The sequence below is a fragment of the Heterodontus francisci genome, chromosome 14 (genome assembly GCF_036365525.1).
Source record: "Heterodontus francisci isolate sHetFra1 chromosome 14, sHetFra1.hap1, whole genome shotgun sequence".
NCBI lineage: Eukaryota > Metazoa > Chordata > Chondrichthyes > Heterodontiformes > Heterodontidae > Heterodontus > Heterodontus francisci.
This window is the reverse complement of record NC_090384.1, coordinates 44,772,482-44,794,749: the sequence shown is the minus strand read 5'-3', so window position 1 is coordinate 44,794,749 and position 22,268 is coordinate 44,772,482. Positions and strand designations below refer to the sequence as shown.

The 22,268-nt window shown below is 42.8% G+C and overlaps 1 protein-coding gene across 2 annotated transcripts in view; it reads right to left on the bottom strand.

The window, feature by feature from the left end:
* Positions 1–1,283: 1,283 nt before the first annotated feature.
* LOC137377006 (L-lactate dehydrogenase A chain) overlaps positions 1,284–22,268 on the bottom strand; it is a 25,490-nt gene continuing 4,505 nt past the window's right edge. For both annotated transcript variants that reach the window (XM_068046120.1, XM_068046119.1), the window contains exons 2-8: positions 9,667–9,800; positions 8,109–8,226; positions 7,403–7,576; positions 5,092–5,265; positions 3,106–3,223; positions 1,993–2,116; positions 1,284–1,763 (exon numbers count right to left, since the gene is read on the bottom strand). In XM_068046120.1, the coding sequence (XP_067902221.1) occupies positions 1,599–1,763; positions 1,993–2,116; positions 3,106–3,223; positions 5,092–5,265; positions 7,403–7,576; positions 8,109–8,226; positions 9,667–9,795 (1,002 nt within the window). In that variant the 5' untranslated portion in view covers positions 9,796–9,800 and the 3' untranslated portion in view covers positions 1,284–1,598. The remainder of the gene's footprint in view (positions 1,764–1,992; positions 2,117–3,105; positions 3,224–5,091; positions 5,266–7,402; positions 7,577–8,108; positions 8,227–9,666; positions 9,801–22,268) is intronic.

Genomic DNA, 22,268 nt, shown 5'->3' with positions numbered 1-22,268 from the left:
ATGGAATGTGCAAACTGGAAAAGGTTTCCAAAACAGGATAGTAAGGGGGGAGGGGGGATGAGTTCCAACAAACAGTCCTAGATCTGAAACGTTAAGTTTCTCTCTCCATAGATGCTACCAGACCTGCTGAGTACTTCAAGCATTTTGTATTTTTTAAAAGTAAGAGGGAGATTTGAAGAGGAAAACAAATTTCCTGTGGTCCATAAAGTTCACATCAAACTCAGAATATATCAAGACTGCATTGTATTGAAATTATTTTGTTCAACTGTCTGTCAGGAGCAGGGTGCAGCATAAATTGATTAGTGAGCACATGAAAGGTTGTTGGGTCTCAACCATAATTATTGAACAACTATTTGAATTTAATGTTTATTCCTCCATTTCATGTGTTAAGATTCAACCAGATACTAACGCAAAGGCAGATCAGAGATTCATGAAAGTAGAGGTGAAAATTAATTCCCATTCCAGCTGGAGAGTCCATACATAAGTCATAGTTGCCATATGTCCTTCTGTAAGGCAGAGTCTGTGTTAAGAGTCCCAGCAGTGAGATCACTGTAGACTGCAATATCTTGAATATTCCACAGACATTTAGCAAACACTGAGTTAATCTGTCAAGATAGCAGATATTTACTCTTGCAAGTTTATTTGGGAACGATGCAGGGCATATTAGAACTAGACTGTGTTGCCATGACACACAGTCTCAACGCAACACACACCAGAGGAAATTGCACAAACTGCGAATGTATGAAACCTTCAGATCATCTTGATCATACTAGCACTGGTTGAAGTCCAACCATAATCCTTGAAACTCAGTTTAATAACAGACAGTATGGCTCCAGGACCAGGTACTGCAATGGAGCATCCCCACAGACATTTCTAAAGAATTGGTAGGAATTGTGCTGATTCTGACCCAGGCCCTCTAAACTGAGGCACTCCTTGTCCCCCACCATTTTCCCCCTCTCCCTGCAATTCTTATGACTTTGAAAAAGTGTTTAACTATCACAATTTGATTTACAAGCATCTTGTCTCGCACTCTTCAATAGTTGATAATGTGCACACACAGGTTTGGCCTTTCCTTGGGTTTCTCAATTTAGAGGCAGAGTTCCCACAACAGAGAGAGAGAGACTACAGTTTGGTGAATGAACACTGACCCTTTTTTTAAAAAAAACTTCTGAATTTTAGGAGTTGTTGCAGATTACTAGAGAGTTGGTTGGGATTTGAAACTGGATTCTGTACTGCAAACTTTAAAAAATATGAACAGTCATAAAAGACAGCTTCAGAAAACAAACAGTTCATCAAACTTTATTTCTTTTTAAACAGGATATGGTTTTACTCAAATACATAAATACTTAAGACATTAGCAGTAGTGAGGGAGACGAAACGATTACACAAAATACAGATAAGCTCCCTCCCAGTAATACTTGTAGCTGTTGAACAATTCATGATCGGGAAAACAAGTCACTAATTCACTGAAAGCAAATGATCACAGAAAAGGAAGAAGACAAAGGTGACCATCTATTTCCTAAAATGGGCTACACACAAAATCACCAGTGTATGATCGTTGCAGTTACTGTTGTATAGGAAGGCTAGGGAGGAGAGGTTCAGAACTGCAGATCCTTCTGAATGTCCCATAAGGTTGTGGCACTCTTCTGCAGCTGCTTTTCTTCTTCTGGCTTCAGCACCATCTTCACAATAGTACAGATTCCTTGGTTACTCAGAGCACAAGGGAGGCTCAGGAAAACATTATTTTTAATGTCATAGAAATCCTAGATGAAGGAAAGGATAGGATTGTCAGGGTACTTCTCAGTTGATATTTCAACTCTCCTCTCCCCTCTTAGGTCACTCATAAAAAATTTACCTTGCCAAACCAGATAACATCTCCCACCCTCTTAATCTGGGAAGGCAAGGTTGGAAGTTGTGAAATCTGCTGTTTTAACTCTTAGAACTGCTCATACTAGTCTCACTGTGCATTTCACCCACTATAGCTCCTCTTACCTTAACCATTGTAGATACAGGGTGCACCTTACACAGGTTTTTCATAATAGTCTCTGCCAGGTCTGCCACAGACATCCCAATAGCCCAGGAGGTATATCCTTTCAATTTTATCACCTCGTAAGCACTGTGGAGAAAGCGCAACAAGGATAACACACTAAATCCCCAGTCAACAGTTCTTAAAGAAAAGCCATTAATCATTATCAATTTCCAGCCAGTGATATTGTTTGATAATGACTTACAACACTAGCAGCACAAGAAACAGGACATCATTTTACCCTCAACTTTCTTTCCTCCTCCCCTGATGGCACTGATCTTGCTGTTTTATAGTTCCATGATCGCACTCTGATGTCTTGTCCAAATAATGCTTCATGCATGAGCTAATATGGTTGGTTATTTGACTGCTGCCTAACATACAGTGTGAATATGGAATACTGGACTGTTCTCCATAAAACAAGAAACTCATTTATAGCATGACAGTAGACCTGAAATGGTATTTAAGAATATTAGAACTGGCTGCTTTGACTAAAGACATTTTCCCAAGCTTTGCATTGAAAGAATAACCCTTCGTGGTCTTTATAAGTTGAGTGATCTGATATACTGAGATAATAGGATTTTTTTTTTTAAAAAGTAGATATCACAAAAATGAAGGCTGCACCTATCCAATCCTCCACACATCTTCCATTTTCAGAAATGCTTTGGATGGTGAGACTCCTAATTTCTAGATCTAGGCAAGACTCTGCAAAGGTGTAGCAATATTTTCCATCAATAAATAATCATTCTCCAATTCACTTTCCAAACCTTACTGTACCCTCCCCACCCCCATCATTTGTCATATCCTCCAAACTGTCTTTTAAACCAATAAGTTCCCAGCTCCACTTCTTTAAAAGGTGTTTAAAAGGTATTCAAGTGCAATTTGTAAGCAGATCTTGACTGAGGAAGTGTTAACAGTATCTTAAAAACCTGAATCAAACTGGAACTACATCATGAGTTTCTCACAAGTTCCATTTAAAGACCTCAAGGCAATGTGGAAGCCAGAACATCCAAATGAAGAAAGACAATACACAGAGGGGCTGCTTAGAGTTTTCAGATGGGTCAGATCGCTCCAGTTCTCACCTGTCCACTACATCCTTGTGCATCTTCTTCCAGTTCTCTTTGTCTTTGTCAGTTCCTATCTCAGGATGGAGTCCTTGCAGGCTCACACCTGCAACATTCATGCCACTCCACACAGGCACTGTGATTAAAACCAAGAAATAAATGCAGCAGGGTTAATACAAAACCAGCGCAAAGATGATCCAGCATTCATTACCCTGTGTTATACAATTCAAAATACTGTCTGCGAGCACAAATAAAGTTTGGAAAGAGTCTAAAACACACCAAGCAGCGTACTTCATTGAAATCTTAGCAACAGCACTTCAGTTTGCATGTGTCGTCGCTGATGTACAATGGAAAACTTATTTCAAACAGTCCCTGAACAACAGAAAAGGTCATTTGTCCCAACAGGGCTGCTCCTTCCATCAGCTGTGTATATTCTACACCATCATACAATCTCCCCAACCCTTTCCACCAAGAAGGGCAATTATTCACAGTTAAACAGGCAAGAGTATAGACTGCCCCTTATCCAGAGTTCTTTCAAGACTTGCAGGTTGATAGGTAAATTGGCCATTATAAATTGCCACTAGTATAGGTAGGTGGTAGGGGAATATAGGGACAGGTGGGGATGTGGTAGGAATATGGGATTAGTGTAGGATTAGTATAAATGGGTGGTTGATGGTCGGCACAGACTCGGTGGGCCGAAGGGCCTGTTTCAGTGCTGTATCTCTAAATAAATAAAAATAAATAGTTCCCAGGGCATTTTTTTTTTTTTAGATTAGAGATACAGCACTGAAACAGGCCCTTCGGCCCACCGAGTCTGTGCCGAACATCAACCACCCATTTATACTAATCCTACACTAATCCCATATTCCTACCAAACATCCCCACCTGTCCCTATATTTCCCTACCACCTACCTATACTAGGGGCAATTTATAATGGCCAATTTACCTATCAACCTGCAAGTCTTTTGGCTTGTGGGAGGAAACCGGAGCACCCGGAGAAAACCCACGCAGACACAGGGAGAACTTGCAAACTCCACACAGACAGTACCCGGAATCGAACCCGGGTCCCTGGAGCTGTGAGGCTGCGGTGCTAACCACTGCGCCACTGTGCCGCCCTTTTGAAGCAGTATTATAGTTTCTCCATATAGACAGATATTACTGCATATAAATGGATTGTTGGGTAAAGTACCTAATGATCACTATCATCTCCTGAAGTTCAGTTTTGTTCACCTTCGAGAGGGCAAAGAGGAATTTCCAACAATTTTTCCTCTTGAATTAGTCTAGGGTTTTGATTTTTTTTAAAAATCCTTTCCAAGGAGATTACATCTGGCAGCATCTGTGGAGATAGAAACAGAGTTGACGTTTCAGGTTGACGATATTGACCTGAAATGTTAACTCTTTTTCTCTCTCCACAGATGCTGCCAGACCTACTGCGTATATCCAGCATTATCTGTTTTTATTTCAGATTTCCAGCATCTACAGTGGTTTGCTTTTGAGATTACATGGCTGCTGGTGGGAGAGGAGCATTGGGAGTCATGATGCTTAATTGCACCATAATTGAATGGAATGGACTTGACGGATGATCTGGTCTTTTACTGTCCATCATTCCTGCATGTTCATATAATCTTAGTTTGCAGGACTCCATGAAGTAAATTACAAAAGACCCTTCTGCCCCTCCCACGTCATCAGTAATTTAACAGTTTCAAACTGTTTAACTGCAGGTTTCTTGTAGGAGTGAAATCATTGTAATACATGATACAAACTGATCATCCGTAGACTCCAGAGTCACATTGTTTCATTACATAGAGAGCTGTAAGAATATCTGATAGCACTATTCAAAGGTGACAAATATCCAGGCTGCAAATGTCTTTTGGGAACAAACTGAGGGAAGCAGTCACAGAGCTATGTGGTTCCATGACAACTGAATGCAACATGACGTTTGGCCTACTTCAATTTCAACTGTAACCTCTGAAGCATAAATTGGAGTATCTCCTGCAGACATACCACTCGAGTCTCCATGCTCGCCAATCACCCAGGCATGACAGCTGGAGCTGTGGATTCCCAGTCTCTCCCCCATTAGGTATCGGAACCTAGCAGAGTCCAAGTTACAGCCGCTGCCGATAACACGGTGCACGGGAAGGCCACTCAGCTTCCACGCTACATAGGTCAGGATGTCCACTAGCGGGAAAAGAAAATGTATAATGTATACAGAATAATCCTCAAAAACAACTCCTTAGCCCATCACTACCCCATAATATAATCCAAACTCTGAACAGAAAAGCTCATCCTCTCAACCTGCAGCTGAATGGACAGACTGCCTCCAATTTTCTATTAAACTGATACTTTTGGCTAATAGATGACACCATGATAAACAAGGGCCAGCTCGTGCGCTTCACCTGATGAGTGTTGTCTGAAAGGAACCTATGAGCTATGATTGCATTGAATGGTGCAGCAGGCTTGAAGGACCGACTGGCCTACCCCTGCACCTATTTCACATGTTCTCACTGCTAAGTCATTCCTTCACATTTTTGTTTCAGCACTTAAAAACAGTTAACAGCACAGAATTACTCAGTAGGATTACTGGGAAGGCTCATTTCTAAATTCCTTCTAATCTCTGAATAGCAAACTCCAAGGGCACTAGGTAGCTTTTCTGTGGAGGCCAGCTGCTGGGTCGTATGTAGTTTCCATAGTGATAGTGCTCTTTGCTATGAATAGCTTGTGCTGTCTCAGAAGAGACTTCTGCTTGAGGGAGCTCCTACAGCATGCTCAGCACATTTTACTAGCCATCCATTCAGGCAAATTCTTTCCCTGCCAGCTCATTTTCACATACTGCTCATTCATATTCCTTTAGCAGTTAGCCCCCCATTCTACATGTTTTTTCACCTTATGCTGAGACTCTGCAAGCAAACCCTAAGCCTGCAGATTGAGCAGTCCTCTACGTCCTCCCCCAACTATAGGCCAGCAGCCTGACACCACTGTACATAGGGAGACTGAGCCACAGCACCCGTTGCAGACTGATGGCTCTGCCACTGAAGCTAAAGTGGAAGCAAAAATAAAAGGTCAGAGCTGGTGTTAGTAGGAAGTAGTCCTGGAGAAGGTGCACAGGCAAGGCAGCACCTATAGACCAGAACAAAGATCTTGAAATAAATGCACTGGGAAAAGTGAGCCAATTGGGATCTTGGGGCCAGATACAAAATAGTGTTTGAAGCTCAGGACTTAACCCAAGAACCACAAGGCTACTTTCAGATTCAGACTGACAAAATAACTGGGGAGGGAAAACAGATTGCAGACTTCTTGATGAAACTGAGCAGGATGGCTTTCTTTGTCAATATTAACTTGCCAAATTGTGGAGACGCCAGGACTTTTTTCATCAGACAGCAAACTGGTGGTCACAGCATACAGAGTGATGGCAGGTCAGTCGAGACTGGCATCATTAGCCTGCACATAAAAAATTGTGTCCTAACAGATGTCATCACCAAGGGGAGGCATACCAACAAACATTGGGAATGGGGTGGGGCCATGGGTTGGAGAAGAAGCCATCCTAGGGATGGAACTTGGAGGTGGCCATGCAAGGAAAAGCCATTGCAGGAAACTTACTGACAACAGTGAAACATGGAGGAGTGGAACAAAGCAAAGTAGTGCCAGAGGCACATCAAGGGGAAAAACGGAGGAAGATAATGGGGTTGGTCTGTCATGATAAATGACGCTATTAAGGAGGATGATAAAAGATAATGTGCACTGTCACAAAGGATGTCAATGATTTAAACCACATCAGTTGCTGTGAACAGGGTAGGTCAGATTGAAGGGTTTTAAACAGGGAGTGATAAAACGAGCATGGAGCAGGCTGGCAACAGCATGCTCAAGAACTAGAGAGATTAGATATGGAGCAGTGAGGATAATTGGGCCAAGGATGGGCTCCTGGTGCAGCAATGTCCTTTAGTTTTTAATCTTAAAACAAAATCCCAATTTAACCAAATTTGTTAGAATTTGTTTTAAAAGTCACTTTTTATAAAAAGAAAAATCACTTCATGGTAGGTTATAAAAATCATAATTTGTCAGGCATTTGCCTTACTTAGGATATGGAGGATTACTTCAGAATAGAATTTGTGTCAACAGCAAAGCAGAGCTTAAATCATGATCCCACCCCAACAGGCTTGATAAAATGGCAACCCTTTTTCCAACTGTGTGCCTCTTTGACTGAACACAGCACCTTTTTAAAATAGGTGTTTGACCACAAGAGCTCATTCTCCTAGCCGCACCTCCACAGTCAACCCCCAAGTTCCTGATCCCTCCTTAAAAGATGGGAAATACCTACCTGGGTTGGACACAACCAGTATGATGCACTCGGGGCTGTACTTGACAATGTTGGGGATGATGAATTTGAAGATGTTCACATTACGCTGAACAAGGTTCAGGCGGCTCTCTCCCTCCTGCTGCCGAGCACCAGCTGTGACCACAACTAACTTAGATCCAGCGGTCACAGAATAATCTGTCAAATGAACAAGAGTATGGTTACACTAACGAGATGGGGTTACTCCCATCCCCCATAGACACCATTACACATCTCACTGCTATCCTACAAATTCAATAGCTGGTCTGAAACAACTGTATCACTTTTACCTCTCCATTATACAATAAGTGCACATGAATTAGCATTCGTGCCCTAACCCCTCAGGCCTAGGCCTATACACTAAAGACCCTGCTTCATCACCACAGAAAGCTGGAAAACACAGAAACTACAAGCCCTTACATAGAATCTACAGCACAGAAACAGGCCATTCAATCAACTGTCTCTGCCAGTGTTTATGCTTCACATCAGCCTCCTCCACCACTCCTTCATCTTGCCTTCTGCCTCCCTGCTCCTGGAACTTTGCACATGGATTGATATTTATTGTCACCTCTCTATTTCAGAGCCATGTGCAAATCTCAAAGCCTGGTAACAAGAGGTCCATACATGCCATTTCCAGCATGAACCCAGGCTAATTCTGTAGTCTCATTCTCCTCACCAACCTTGTACTCACCCTTGCCGGACACAATCTTGGCCGTGTGAAGAAAGAGGCTACCATGTTGCAAGTCCATCATCTCGCCCTTCAATTTGTCCTCCATTACATCCACCAGAGCTACTTCATCTGCCAGGTCCTGAAACAGTGAACAAGATGAGTCACAACCACATTCAAGCAGATGCAGCTCCAAAGGCCCTAAAACACACAGTCCAGTAGTTTTAGGGTTCGAATGTCATGCTGTTTTAAGTAAGTGGATGCTAGTCAATCTAGGCCACATGGACAAGGTTAGCAGGACACGCCACCTGCAAAAGTCAGCCATGGCTCAGTTGGTAGCACCCTCACCTCCAATTCAGAAGGTTGTGCGTTTTAAGTCCCACTGCAGAGACGTGAGCACAAAGATCTAGGCTGACATTCCAGTGCAGTACTGCATTGTCAGATGTGCTATCTTGTGGATGTGACATTAAATTGAGGTCCTATCTGCTCTCAGATGGACATAAAAGATCCCATAGCACTATTTCAAAGAACTATACTCCTTGGAGCAAAGGAGCTGTACAAGATTATGACAGGTTTAGATAAGGTAGACAAAGGAAAAACTGTTCATTAGTTAATGGTACAAGGACTAGGGGATTCAGATTTAAGGTTTTAGGCAAGAGATATGCAGGACTGTGAGGAAGAACTTTTTTTATGCAGCAAGTGGTAATGACCTGCAACTCGCTGCCTACAAGGGTGGTGGAAGTGGAGACTATGAATGATTTTAAAATGAATTTGGATAGGCACTTGAGGGAAATAAACTTGCAGGGCTAGAGAGATAGAGCAGGGCAATGGGATTGACTGGTTTTCTCTACAAAGAGCTGGCATGGGCTGACTGGCTTCCCTCTACGCCATGTTGACTCTATGACTCAAAGTACAGGGGAGTTAGCACTGGTGTCCTGGCCAATATTTATCCTCAATCAACATCGCTAAAACAGATTATCTGATCATTGTCACACTGATGTTTGTGGGAGCTTGCTGTGTGCAAATTGGCTACTGCATTTCCTATATTACAACTGTGACTACATTTAAAGAGCACTTTAATGGCTGTAAAACACTTTGGGATATTCTGAGGTGTGAAAGGCACTATATAAATGTAATTCTTTCAGCCAGGGAAACAGTATAAGCACTGCAATGTTCCTTAGCAGACCTGGAAATAGGATGGAGTAAAATTAACCCAAGTTTCTGTTCTTGATGACTCTTTTGGCAAGAACACATGTAATTGTACAACCTGGCAAAACACTCCATCTAAGTCACATAAACAAGATTTGGGGGGGCACTCCACCTGCAAGAGTCAATGTCTTAGAGAGAGGAGAGTAGAAAATGGAGAGGTGGCATTTCGGAGGAAATCAAAGTTGTCAATGCCATTTAACCATGTTTGCCTCATGATAGGGCACACTAGATTGTCCATCCTATGCGGTCCCAAAACTGCAGAAACCCCACCCCCTCTCTAAACCTGATCCCTAAAGGTCCGTCTTAAATAAATCAGAATCTTAACTTGCAGCCTAGTTGAATCTACTACATTATCACCTGAACCCCATTTTACCTTCATTAAGATACTGATGGCACACGCCATTCCTACTGCACCCACACCAACAATTGTTATCTTGTTGTGCGACTGACTCTGCTGTGATGTCACCAAATGTCCGATCAGCTTGTCCTTGAGGTTTGCCATTTTTGCTGCCAAAGGAAACAAGAATTCTGATCAGTCGCTTTAAACACATTCCCAGAAGCTCACCGACATGCAGGCCCTCACCTGCCAAGAATGAGGCACATTAATTTCACCACATTGACATTTAAATTTCAATTTGTTGCTGGGAAGAAGAGAAGGCCTGTTACAAGGAATTGCCAGGCCCCTGGTCGGAAAGACATTTTTGCTTATTAGCAGTGTTGGAAGAAAGGAGCTATCCCCTGCTCCCATACAATACACAGAGAAGACCTGGTCAAACAAGTTCGGTCACGTGCCCACTCTGCTGGCCAACTTGGCGAGTTTTAAATTGTAGGGACAGTTTTTGAATTAGAGAAAGTTCTTTGCTCCCGGATAGAAAAGATCTCTCCTGGCTGGCTTGCCACGGCCTCTCCTGTCTGCTCCCATCTCTTTCTCACCAGCTTCGAGATCCACTGAAGACGCATGTACTCCAACAGAAAAAAGTCTCCTACAGTGAACAAGGTTTAAGAATAATACTGGGCCCCAACGAAAAGCAAGATCTACCTACAAGCAAGGACTATACAGTGAGCTCGAAGACCCGTAACCAAAAACTCTTGATATTGCCTCAAACTTTTCCACTTATTTCTAATTCTGCTCTTTACTGTCCCTATCTGCATGTGTGTATCACGTATGCATGCTAGCGTGGGCGCGTCGTGCATCATTAGGCGTTAACCGAATTAGAGGTTAAATTTTAATAAATTTCACTTTTCTCCTGTAAACCTGTTTGTGCTCGTTGCTTTGCCTTATAATTGGAAAGCGATGAACAAGGATTCACCAAGGAGGAGCTCAAAACACAGCGTGTTTAAAGTTAAACCCTGTTACAGGAAGACCAGGTGAAGGCTGAGAGGGACCTCTAGACACCTTTCTCACCTGGTTGTAACACTCACCATCACAAATTAGCTAGGAGAACTGATTAGTATCGCAGCCCAACCATCACCGCAAAGTGTACAAGTGCTTTCACTCTAATATTAGCTGATGGATTAGATAATGAAAAAAAAGAATGTTTTCTAACATAGTGTGATTTTCACCATTTTAAAGTTATATCCTTTGGTCCTACTAACCTGACTTGGTGCAACACCTCAGCTCAATTCATGCCTCTATTCCATTTAATCTTTTATATACCTCGACATGGTTCCCACAGAAACTTCTTTAAAAGAATACTTAACTCAAATTGTACTCAACTTTCCCAACAGGTCATTCCTCATTATACGAGCTTTCAGCAAGGCTCTGAAATTGTGCCACAAAATGATTAGTCCATAAGGTGGGAAGGCACATAAAAAGCCAGAAGCTCCCGAAATGAACTGCTGTTTGTAGTATATATATATATATATACACATATAAAAATGGAGGAAAATGTAGCTGGTCTGATTAGTAAGTTTGCGGACGACACAAAGGTTGGTGGAATTGCGGATAATGATTGTCAGAGGATACAGCAGGATATAGATCGGTTGGAGACTTGGGCGGAGAAATGGCAGATGGAGTTTAATCCGGACAAATGTGAGGTAATGCATTTTGGAAGGTCTAATGCAGGTGGGAGGTATACAGTAAATGGCAGAACCCTGAGGAGTATTGACAGGCAGAGAGATCTGGGCGTACAGGTCCACAGGTCACTGAAAGTGGCAACGCAGGTGGATAAGGTAGTCAAGAAGGCATACGGCATGCTTGCCTTCATCGGTCTGGGCATAGAGTATAAAAATTGGCAAGTCATGTTGCAGCTGTACAGAACCTTAGTTAGGCCACACTTAGAATATTGCATGCAATTCTGGTCGCCACACTACCAGAAGGACGTGGAGGCTTTGGGAGAGGGTACAGAGGAGGTTTACCAGGCTGTTGCCTGGTCTGGAGGGCATTAGCTATGAGGACAGGTTGGATAAACTCGGATTGTTTTCACTGGAACGACGGAGGTGGAGGGGTGACATGATAGAGGTTTACAAAGTTATGAGCGGCATGGACAGAGTGGATAGTCAGAAGCTTTTTCCCAGGGTGGAAGAATCAGTTACGAGGGGACATAGGTTTAATGTGCGAGGCAAGTTTTTTTTTATACACAGAGGGTGGTGAGTGCCTGGAACTTGCTGCCAGGGGAGGTGGTGGAAGCAGATACGATAGCGACGTTTAAGAGACATCTTGACAAATACATGAATAGGAAGGGAATAGAGGGATATGGGCCCCGGAAGTGCAGAAGGTTTTAGTTTAGGCAGGCATCAAGATCAGCGCAGGCTTGGAGGGCCGAATGGCCTGTTCCTGTGCTGTACTGTTCTTTTTGTTCTTTGAAAGTTTGCAAAGATTGGTTATGTTTGAATCTGTGCCAATGTGTTATAATAGATGCTGTAGGAATCAGTTCCAGGATCATGACTTGAAGAATAGTTTCCCTGAGCCTTCCTTTTTCCAGAGTAAACAGTCCTCAGCTTCTCTACACCTCAAAACTCTGATGTCATAAACTAGATATTTGTTTGGTTGTCTTTTTCGGCATTACATTCAGTATCTAGGTATCCTTATAATCAATGACCAGAATTGTTTGCAGTTGTAAGGTGTGGCAGTACAAAGTACTATTTACAGACTTACCACCTGAGATTGGTGTTCTGTCCTTCTGGTAATACATCCCAAGATCAGATTGGATTTCCTTGCTGCTGCCACACACTGTACTGTTGGTTTTGGTGAGCTATCCACCAATACCCCCAGATCCCTCTCCTACGTTGTTCTGTAGCTTAGAGCAACTTAATATATATTGGTACTGTTTATTTCACTTCCCTTGTCTCATTAAATTACATTCGTCCATATTAAATAACACTTGCCAGTCAACAGCCATCTTCCCAACCTATCTAGATCACTTTTGATATTTGGTTTCTCACTTCCTTATTCTTTGAAAGCCCCGGCATCTTATTCCACCCCAAAATTTGTTATGTACAAAATGTTTTCTGTCCCTTGCTGCCACCCTGCACTTGCCTGTGTGTCCAGTATTTCATGTTGTAAAAGGATTTGGTGAATTGAAGGCTTTTCGTAATTCATAATTTGCAAGTGTCTGTAGTTTCAAAGGGCAGTTTGTACCTATTATAATGCAAGTTATTTGGGACTGTCAGTAAGTGTCCATTTATTGCAGGTGTATTTTTTGTGGTGTGTCCATTTGTACAGGTTTCATTGTATATCCAGTTCCCCTTTGAAAGTCACTGTTGAATTTGCTTCCACCACCCTTTCAGGCAGTGCATTCCAGGTCATAACTTGCTCCATATTTGTTCTTTCCTCATCTCCACCCTTGTTCTTTTGCCAATTATCTTAAATCTGTGTCCTCTGGTTACTGACCCTCCTGCCAGTGGAAACAGGTTCCCCTCATTCAGTCAAAACCCCTCATAATTTTTAACACATCTATTAAATTCCCTCTTAACATTCTTTGCTCTATGGCACACAATCCCAGCTTCTCTTGTCTCTCCACATAACTGGGAAAATATTATTCAAGTTTCTTAAGGGAATAGATAATTTAACCATGATTTAAAAAAATTGCAGGGCTATGGAGAAAAGACAAGGGAGTGGGTCTAGGAGTGTTGCTGTCGTAGAGATGCGGCACAGACACGACGGGCTGAATGGCCTCCTTCTGTGCTGTAACCGCTCTATGATTCTATAATATGCTCAATTGCTATGTACTCCAGAACCAGGGACACATGTTGAAGGTTAGAGTGGAAAATTGCAGTTTAAACATAGCTCCTTCAGGCAGAGGCTGGAAAATATGTGGAATGGACTGTCTGGGAGGAAGACTATGTGGAAAAATTTAGTGAGAATTATATATCAAGAGGGAGTGAAAAAGACGACTGGTGTTAATTTTCTAACCAGTCAAATGCACTACAGAGATTACTCTGGTTGCTTTTCTCTGCAGCCTTTTTGATGCAGATGTTTCTTTTGAAGTGTGGTGACTAAGTGCGTTATAAGTGGTTCAGCATTACCTGCAGACTTGTACTTCATTGTTTTAGCTATATATCCTAAATTTCTATTGTTTTTTTCTAATTGGTTTTCCATATTTTCTCATCTCACTGTTTATTGTTACTTATTCCCAGGTCCCTTTTAAGATTGTCTTACGTTAATTCAGTTTCTTTCATCATATAGCTGCATTGCTAATTTGTTTGGTACAATAGCTGCGTCAGCCATGGCTCAGTTGGTAGCACTCATGCCTCTAAGTCAGAAAGTTGTGGATTCAAGTCCCACCCCAGGATCCAGGCTGACACTCCAGTGCAGTATTGAGAGAATTTTGCACTGTTGGAGGTGCTATCTTTCAGATGAAACGGTAAACTGAGGCCCCGTCTGCTCCCTCAGGTGGATGTAAAAGATCCCATAGAACTATTTTGAAGGGGAGTTATCCCAGTGTCGTGGCAAATATTTATCTCTCAAGCAACATCACAAAAACAGATTAATGGTCATTATCACATTGCTGTTTGTGGGAGCTTGCAGTGTGTAAATTGGCTAGCACATTTCTACATTACAACAGTGACCACACTTCAAAAAGTATTCTATTGCCTGTAAAGCACTGAGATATCCAGTGGCTATATAAGTGCAAGTCTTTCTTTTTTTATGGAAGGGTGTGCATTCGTCAATATTACATTCCATTTACTGTTGATCTGCCTGGTTTCACAACTGGCTTAAATCCTTTTATATTGCATTAACTGTATCTATGCTCCACTGTTCTCAATTTAACAAGTTCATAATTGCTTTCTGAATCCAGGTCATTTATGGGAGATAATGTCAGCTTGATTCAGTGGTGCAAATCTTGCCTAAGTTGGAAGGCCATGGACTCCAGGCCCACCAAGACTGCGAGCACATAAATCAGTACACTACCAAAGAGTGTAATCTTTTGGATGAGACTTTAAACTGAGTTCCCAACTGCCTGTTCAGGTGGGTGCAAAAAGGTCCAACAGCAGTATTCAAACAAGAGCAGCGGAATTCAAAACAGATCAACTGAATATTCATCTCATGGGACCTTGATGTGAACAAGTTGACTCCCGCATTTTCTGACATAAAAGGGACTACGCTTCAAAGAGTAATTAATTTGCTGTGAAGCACTTTGGGACCCAGTAAGATATGTAAGATGCTATATAAATCCAAGTTTTCTTTGTAAGAAAGGGTTCACACACTGACCCCTTAGCCTCTCACCTACCCCCACTTAGATCCTATCCTACTAAACAATGGAACCCTCCATACTTCAACTAATGTTGTGCACTTCCTGCTTTTGCAAACAGTTACTATAGACGAGAGCTTCTCTCCAGCCCCCTTGAGGTAAAAATTAACATTCATTGTCTTTGATTGTTTATGATCTTTGCCCTCCAGAAAAGAAAAAAGGCTTGCATTTATATAGCATCTCTCACAACCTTAGGTCATCCCAAAGCACTTTACAGCCAATGAAGTACTTTTGAAGTGTAGTCACTGTTATAATGTAATCAACATTATAGAAACAGGATGATTCTAAAATAGTCGGTGGCTTTGGCCAAGACACTGTAATGCTTGATGTGATCAAGCCAGGTCTGGTGGTTAATGATGAGCCCACTAGAGCAGATTGTGGCATGATCCAAGTTTTATTTGCAGCCATGGATAGTGATACATGTCTATCGATATACACAAGTCCTGAACATCTCATCCCCCATGGCTGACAAATCCTCCAATGTACCCCAATACTGCAAGGTGTAGTGGACTATGATATTCCTATTGACCTTGCCCTCAAAAGAATGCAGATCCAGATTAGTACCAAATATATAGGATAGAAATAATAGCATATTTCCTCCCCTTGTGATGTGCTCACAGTCGACATTTCACTTCCCACCAACCCCCCACACCAACCCCCCCCCCCCCCCCTTCCCCGCCCCTTCACACGAAGAGCATCAAGGAAATTTCCTGGCCACACTTGCACATTTCATTCACCAGGACTTGCTGCTAATGTCCCAGTCTCTTGTTTCCTACTTTGTCCCAAAATTCTCCAGTTTGCAAGGAAAACTGCAATCCATTGGCACATTGTCCATCCACATTGAGAGATGACTTCAGATAAAACATCTACATGCCATTAATCAGCACATAAAGCATATTTTGTATGAAGTAGAATCGGAATCCAGATTCTTCTGAGTGTAATTCAACATCAACACCAGCAGACAATCACCTCAAGCTGCAAATACCCCTTTGTATAATCTTCCTCCCCGCTTCTTTATTATTTTGGCAGCAAGGTTCCTCACATCATTCCCTCTTTCCTAGGACCATAAGATTTTGGAACACCTTACCTCCCTCAGTCTTCCTCATTTCAACCTACTGGTTTACAAAACCCAAACTTGCCATTACCAAACCACTATTCCTGATTTACTCCTCTTCAATTCTTTAAAACAGTTGCTGGATCTGGCCCTTGGACCTTCATGTTGGTTTCTCAGACATGAAAACACAAAAAGAAAATGATTACATTACATGAAATCCAATTCGAAAGTGGCTTTGAACAGTACAGGCATGTGCACCCAGCAAAGCCCACTTTCCTCTACCCTCTAAACAGTTCACTCCCAGGCGGTCAGCTCTATGCAAGAAGCCCTTAGTAAGAAACTTCCAGGGACTCCAAGTAAATTGCCCAAATCTGTAATAGTTACTAGATGTAACACCACCAGCTTTCAGAATGCTAACTGCCCTCAGCCATGCAGGCCCACTCCAGCCTCCTAAATGATGCCCTCCATCCCCCACTGTGACACTACCACTTCATTGTTCTACTCTACCAAACCCAACATGGCCAGCACACCTCCAACTATAGTTCAGTTGCCCCTACAATGCTTGTTCCTCCTCTACATGCTACTTTCGCATGCAACATCCACAAGCAAGGTGAGTCAGGTTCCATATACTAGCCAACATCCAGCTACCAAGATCCAATACCATCACACTGGATTTCACAGTTTGTAGTGCTATACCATATCAATTCATGGATAAATCAAAGCTTTCTCCAGCTCAATAATGAACAGATTGATTCTTTTCAATTCTACTAGAAACTCCACATTTTAGCCACTACTCCACTCCACCAACATTCATCCCTGCCCCCCCACCCCCACCCTTACCAGCATCCCTCTTCCCAGCTGCTTGCCAAGGCTCAATCCAAATGCCATTTTGCTCCAAGTTGGGCTTCATACCTCAGAAATAGCCCATTGCCAAGATTGTGTAATTCCATCTTCCATCTTCATCCTTACTTTAACTCCACACCCCTCAAATATGACAGGCACAACTTACCTAATGCTCTACTGACATGCTAAATCCCAAATTATGCAAATTGTACCTAAATTAGCACTTTAGGGGGTAGGTGATCTCAGTTGGCTCGACGCCTAGTGCATAATGCAGAAAGATGTCAACAGCAGGGGTTCAATCCCCGTACCAGCTGTGGTAGTTCATGGAGGCCTGCCTCCTCACCTTGCCCCATGCTTGAGGAGTGATGACCCTGAAGCTATACATCACAAACTGTCTCTCTAATGGGGAGAGATTCCTTTGGGACTATGGCTAGAGCAAGTACCATTTATCCATCTCCCATTCTGCAAACTCCCTTCACCCCCCCAACATATGTTTTTCAAAATCTTCATGCTGGTTGAGAAATCCATCCAGTCTTACCTCAGGTAGCCAACAAACCACCCAGCAACTTTTGTCCAAGCACACACCTCTCCTTCTAACCCTAACCTTATGTTCAATTCATCTCCTCTTTCCCTCCCTGCCCGCAAACTGTCAGTGACAGACGTTCATCCTTTTGGAACTATCTTCACAAAGACCTTGGCACATCTATTCCCACTTTCACAAGGCCCCTCAAAACTTAACTTTTCAAGTGCATTTTTCGTCACTTTAAGTAACACTTTTCCCGAACTCCAGTGGTGCTTTGCAAAGCACCTTGGGACCTTTCACTACATTAAAAATGCACTACATATGGGCAGGTTGTGGTTGTTCAGAAATTGTGTGGAAACTAAAAGATTTCTGGAAGAATATGCAACAGCAAACAGTGCCACTGTATTCACTTCCCATCTGCAATGAACTGTTGCAAATAATCCCATACAACACAAAAACCACAAGCAATGTTGAATAATAACATTCACAAGCTTCTCCTTTATTGCGCTCACCCAAAAAGAAAGGTTAATGGCATTAAAAAGCAGAGGAAGATGCCAGCGGTCCTACTTGCAGATATCAATTATGTAATGTGCAGCTCCAGGATGATCATACCTGCATAGTCTACCTTCTGATACCCCAATATTACAATCTAAATACAGCAGCTGAGGATGGGGAGGGAGGAAGAGGTGGGATAAAACAGGAGGGAAACATGGAGAAGCATTTAGCTGTTTCACAGACGATCTAAACAGAGATATATTTCTAGATAGAGGTACTGGCGGCACAGTGGTTAGCACCGCAGCCTCACAGCTCCAGGGACCCGGGTTCAATTCTGGGTACTGCCTGTGCGGAGTTTGCAAGTTCTCCCTGTGACCGCGTGGGTTTTCACCGGGTGCTCGGGTTTCCTACCACCGCCAAAGACTTGCAGGTGATAGGTAAATTGGCCATTGTAAATTGCCCCTAGTGTAGGTAGGGAATATGGGATTACTGTAGGGTTAGTATAAATGGGTGGTTCTTGGTCAGCACAGACTCAGTGGGCCGAAGGGCCTGTTTCAGTGCTGTATCTCTAAATAAATAAAAATGTGGTAACCTTTCACAGTTGCCAATTGGCACCAGCCCAGTGATAAGGAGGAAGAACATTTCAGAGAACAGATAGTTACGCAAGGCAAAGAAGTTCATTATTGCAAAAGATTATCTCCAGGTTACATTCAAATGTGTTCCTTAAAACATTTTGGTTAACCGACAAACCAGCTGAGGTGCCATTCCTAGTCTTCTGAAAGAAGCAGCAAACCTAATTTGTCATGGAATGTTACCTATATTAGGAATTGACCTTCCCACCACTCACAATGATTTCCAAATAGTTACAAAGTGGCAGCAGTGAAGTTCACATTGAAAGATTTAACATAAGCACCTGGTGTGTCACACCTACTTTGCTCCTCTGATGAACTGGTTGAGTACAGGAAGACAAAAGTTCAGCACAGTAACAAAGCTACAGTAAAACGAACAGTTGAAGCAGTCATTAAAATTCTGCTGATGCCATTTGCACATTGGAAGTGAAAGATGTAGAGAAAACTTCCTCAGCAGGATGTTGCTGAATCATCAGCTCCATGTACTGAATTTCATGGTGGTTTTACATTGATAATTTGCCAAGGGCAATGACTGTAATAATTTCACTACTTTTACTTTATAAAAGGTTAACTGCACACCACCAACAGAATCCAGGACCATAATTTTGATAGCCCTGATAGCAACTGAAGTCAGCACAAAATGAAGTCTTGTAGCATAGAAACAAACATAGAAAATAGGAGCAGGAGTAGACCCTTCGGCCTTTCGAGCCTGCTCCACCATTTATTATGATCATGGCTGATCATCCAACTTAGTAACCTGTTCCGGCTTTCCCCCATATCCTTTGATCCCTTTCGCCCCAAGAGCTATATCGAACTCCTTCTTGAAAACATACAATGTTTTGGCTTCAACTGCTTTCTGTGGTAGCAATTTCACAGGCTCACCACTCTCTGGGTGAAGAAATTTCTCCTCATCTCAGTCCTGAAAAGTTTACCCTGAATCCTTTGACTATGACCCCTGACCATTGGAAACATCCTTCCTGCATCTACCCTGTCAAGTCCTGCTAGAATTTTATAGGTTTCTAATGAGATCCCCCCTCACTCTTCTGAACTCCAGCGAATATAATCCTAACTGACTCAATGTCTCCTCATACATCAGTCACGCCATCCCGGGAATCAGTCTGGTAAACTTTCGCTGCACTCCCTCTATAGCAAGAACATCCTTTGGGACATCCAATTAACTTGTCCAAATCACCCTGAAGCCTCTCTGCATCCTCCTCACAACTCACCCTCCCACCCAGTTTTGTGTCATCTGCAAATCTGGAGATATTACATTTAGTTCCCTCATCTAAATCATTAATATATATTGTGAATAGCTGGGGTCCTAGCACCAATCCCTGCGGTACCCCACTAGTCACTGCCTACCATTCGGAAAAAGACCTGTTTATTCCTACTCTTTTGTTTCCTGCCTGCCAACCACCATCGCAATACACTACCCCCAATCCCATGCACTTTAATTTTATGTGGGACTTTGTCGAAAGCCTTCTGAAAGTCCAAATAAACCACATCCATTCCCCCCCACCCCTCATCAACTCTACTATTTACATCCTCGAAGAATTCTAGTAGATTTGTCAAGCATGATTTCCCTTTTGTAAATCCATGCTGACTCTGTCGGATTCTACCACTGTTCTCCAAGTGCTTTGATAATGGACTCTAGAATTTTCCCCACTACTGACATCAGGCTGACTAATTCCCTGCTTTCTCTCTACCTTCCTTTTTAAATCGTGGGGTTACATTAGCTACCCTCCGATCTGTAGGAACTGTTCCAAAGTCTATAGAATCTTGGAAGACGACCACCAATGCATCCAGTATTTCTAGGGCCACTTTCTTGAGTACTCTGGGATGCATACCATCAGGCCCTGGGGATTTATCGGCCTTCAATCCCATCAATTTCCCCAATACCATTTCTCTACTAATACTGATTTCCTTCAGTTCCTCCCTCACTAAACCCTGTGTTCACCAACATTTCTGGTATAATATTTGTGTCCTCCTTTGTGAAGATAGTACCAAAGTAAACGCAGCGGGTGAGAAACCGCCGAGTACAGGAGAGGAAAGGAGCCAGCAGGTGGGCGGGGAGGCCTGAGAAACACCCGGTGTAGGCCTCAACACCCCCAATAAGAAGCTCCCAGTGCCGCGTCTGTACCGAGCGGGGCGGCAGCTGCGGGGCTTCTCCCGGTGACAGGCCCGGGGTTAACGGCCGCCAGATTTCCAGCTCTTTTGGAGGAATTATAGATGAATAAACTGTAACATCAAAGGACAAAACTTTAAAGGAAACTGAGCTCAGTTATGAAGGGGCCGAGGGGAGGGAGGGAGGAACCATTTGGGACACAGCACAGGGCAGGAGGTCCCCCCTCCCCCACTTCTTTGGAGGCGGCACAGTGGCGCAGTGGTTAGCACCGCAGCCTCACAGCTCCAGTGACCCGGGTTCAGTTCTGGGTACTGCCTGTGCAGAGTTTGCAAGTTCTCCCTGTGACCGTAAGGGTTTTCACCAGGTGCTCCGGTTTCCTCCCACAGCCAAAGACTTGCAGGTTGATAGGTAAATTGGCCATTGTAAATTGCCCCTAGTATAGGTAAGTGGTAGGGGAATTGAGGGAAGGTGGGGATGTGAGAGGGCAATGGGATTAATGTAGGATTAGTATAAATGGGTGGTTGATTGTCGGCACAGACTCTGTGGGCCGAAGGGCCTGTTTCAGTGCTGTATCTCTAAATAAAATAAATATACCTATAGAAACTTTTACAGTCAGTTTTTATGTTCCCTGCAAGCTTGCTCTCGTACTCTATTTTCCCCTTCTTAATCAATCCCTTGGTCCTCCTTTGCTGAATTCAAACTGCTCCCAATCGTCAGGTCTGTTGTTTTTTTTCTGGCAAATTTATATTCCTTGGATCTAATGCTATCTCTAATTTCCCTTGTAAGCCACAGTTTGGCTACCTTACCCATTTTACTTTTGCACCAAACAGGAATAAACAATTGTTGCAGTTCATCCATGCACTCTTTAAATGTTTGCCATTGCCAATCCACCGTCATCCCTTTAAGTAACGTTTCCCAATCCATCATAGCCAACTCGCGCCTCATACCTTCGTAATTTCCTTTATTAAGATTCAGGATGCGAGTCTCAGAATCAACTATGTCACTCTCCATCTTAATGAAGAATTCTATCATATTATGGTCGCTCATCCTCAAGGGGTCTCGCACAACTAGATTATCAATTATTCCTCTCTCATTACACAATACACAGTCTAGGATGGCCTGTTCTCTCGTTGGTTCCTCAACGTATTGGTCCAGATAGCCATCCCGTATACACTCCATGAATTCCTCCTCTACGGTATTGTGACTAATTTGATTTGACAATCTATATGCAGATTAACGTCACCCATAATTACAGATGTTCCTTTATCGCATGCGTCTCTAATTTCCTGTTTAATGCCATTCCCAACATCACCATTACAGTTTGGGGGTCTATATACAACCCCCACTAACATTTTTTGCCCCTTAGTGTTTCTCAGCTCTACCCATACAGATTCCACATCGTCAGAGCGAATATCTTTCCTCACTATTGCGTTAATTTCCTCTTTAACCAGCAATGCAACTCCACAGCCTTTTACTTTTTGTCTGTCCCTCCTAAATACTGAATACCCCTGGACGTTCATTTCCCATCCCTGGTCACCCTGCAGCCACATCTCCGTAATCCCGACTGTATCATACTCATTTACATCTATTTGCGCAATTAATTCATCCTCTTT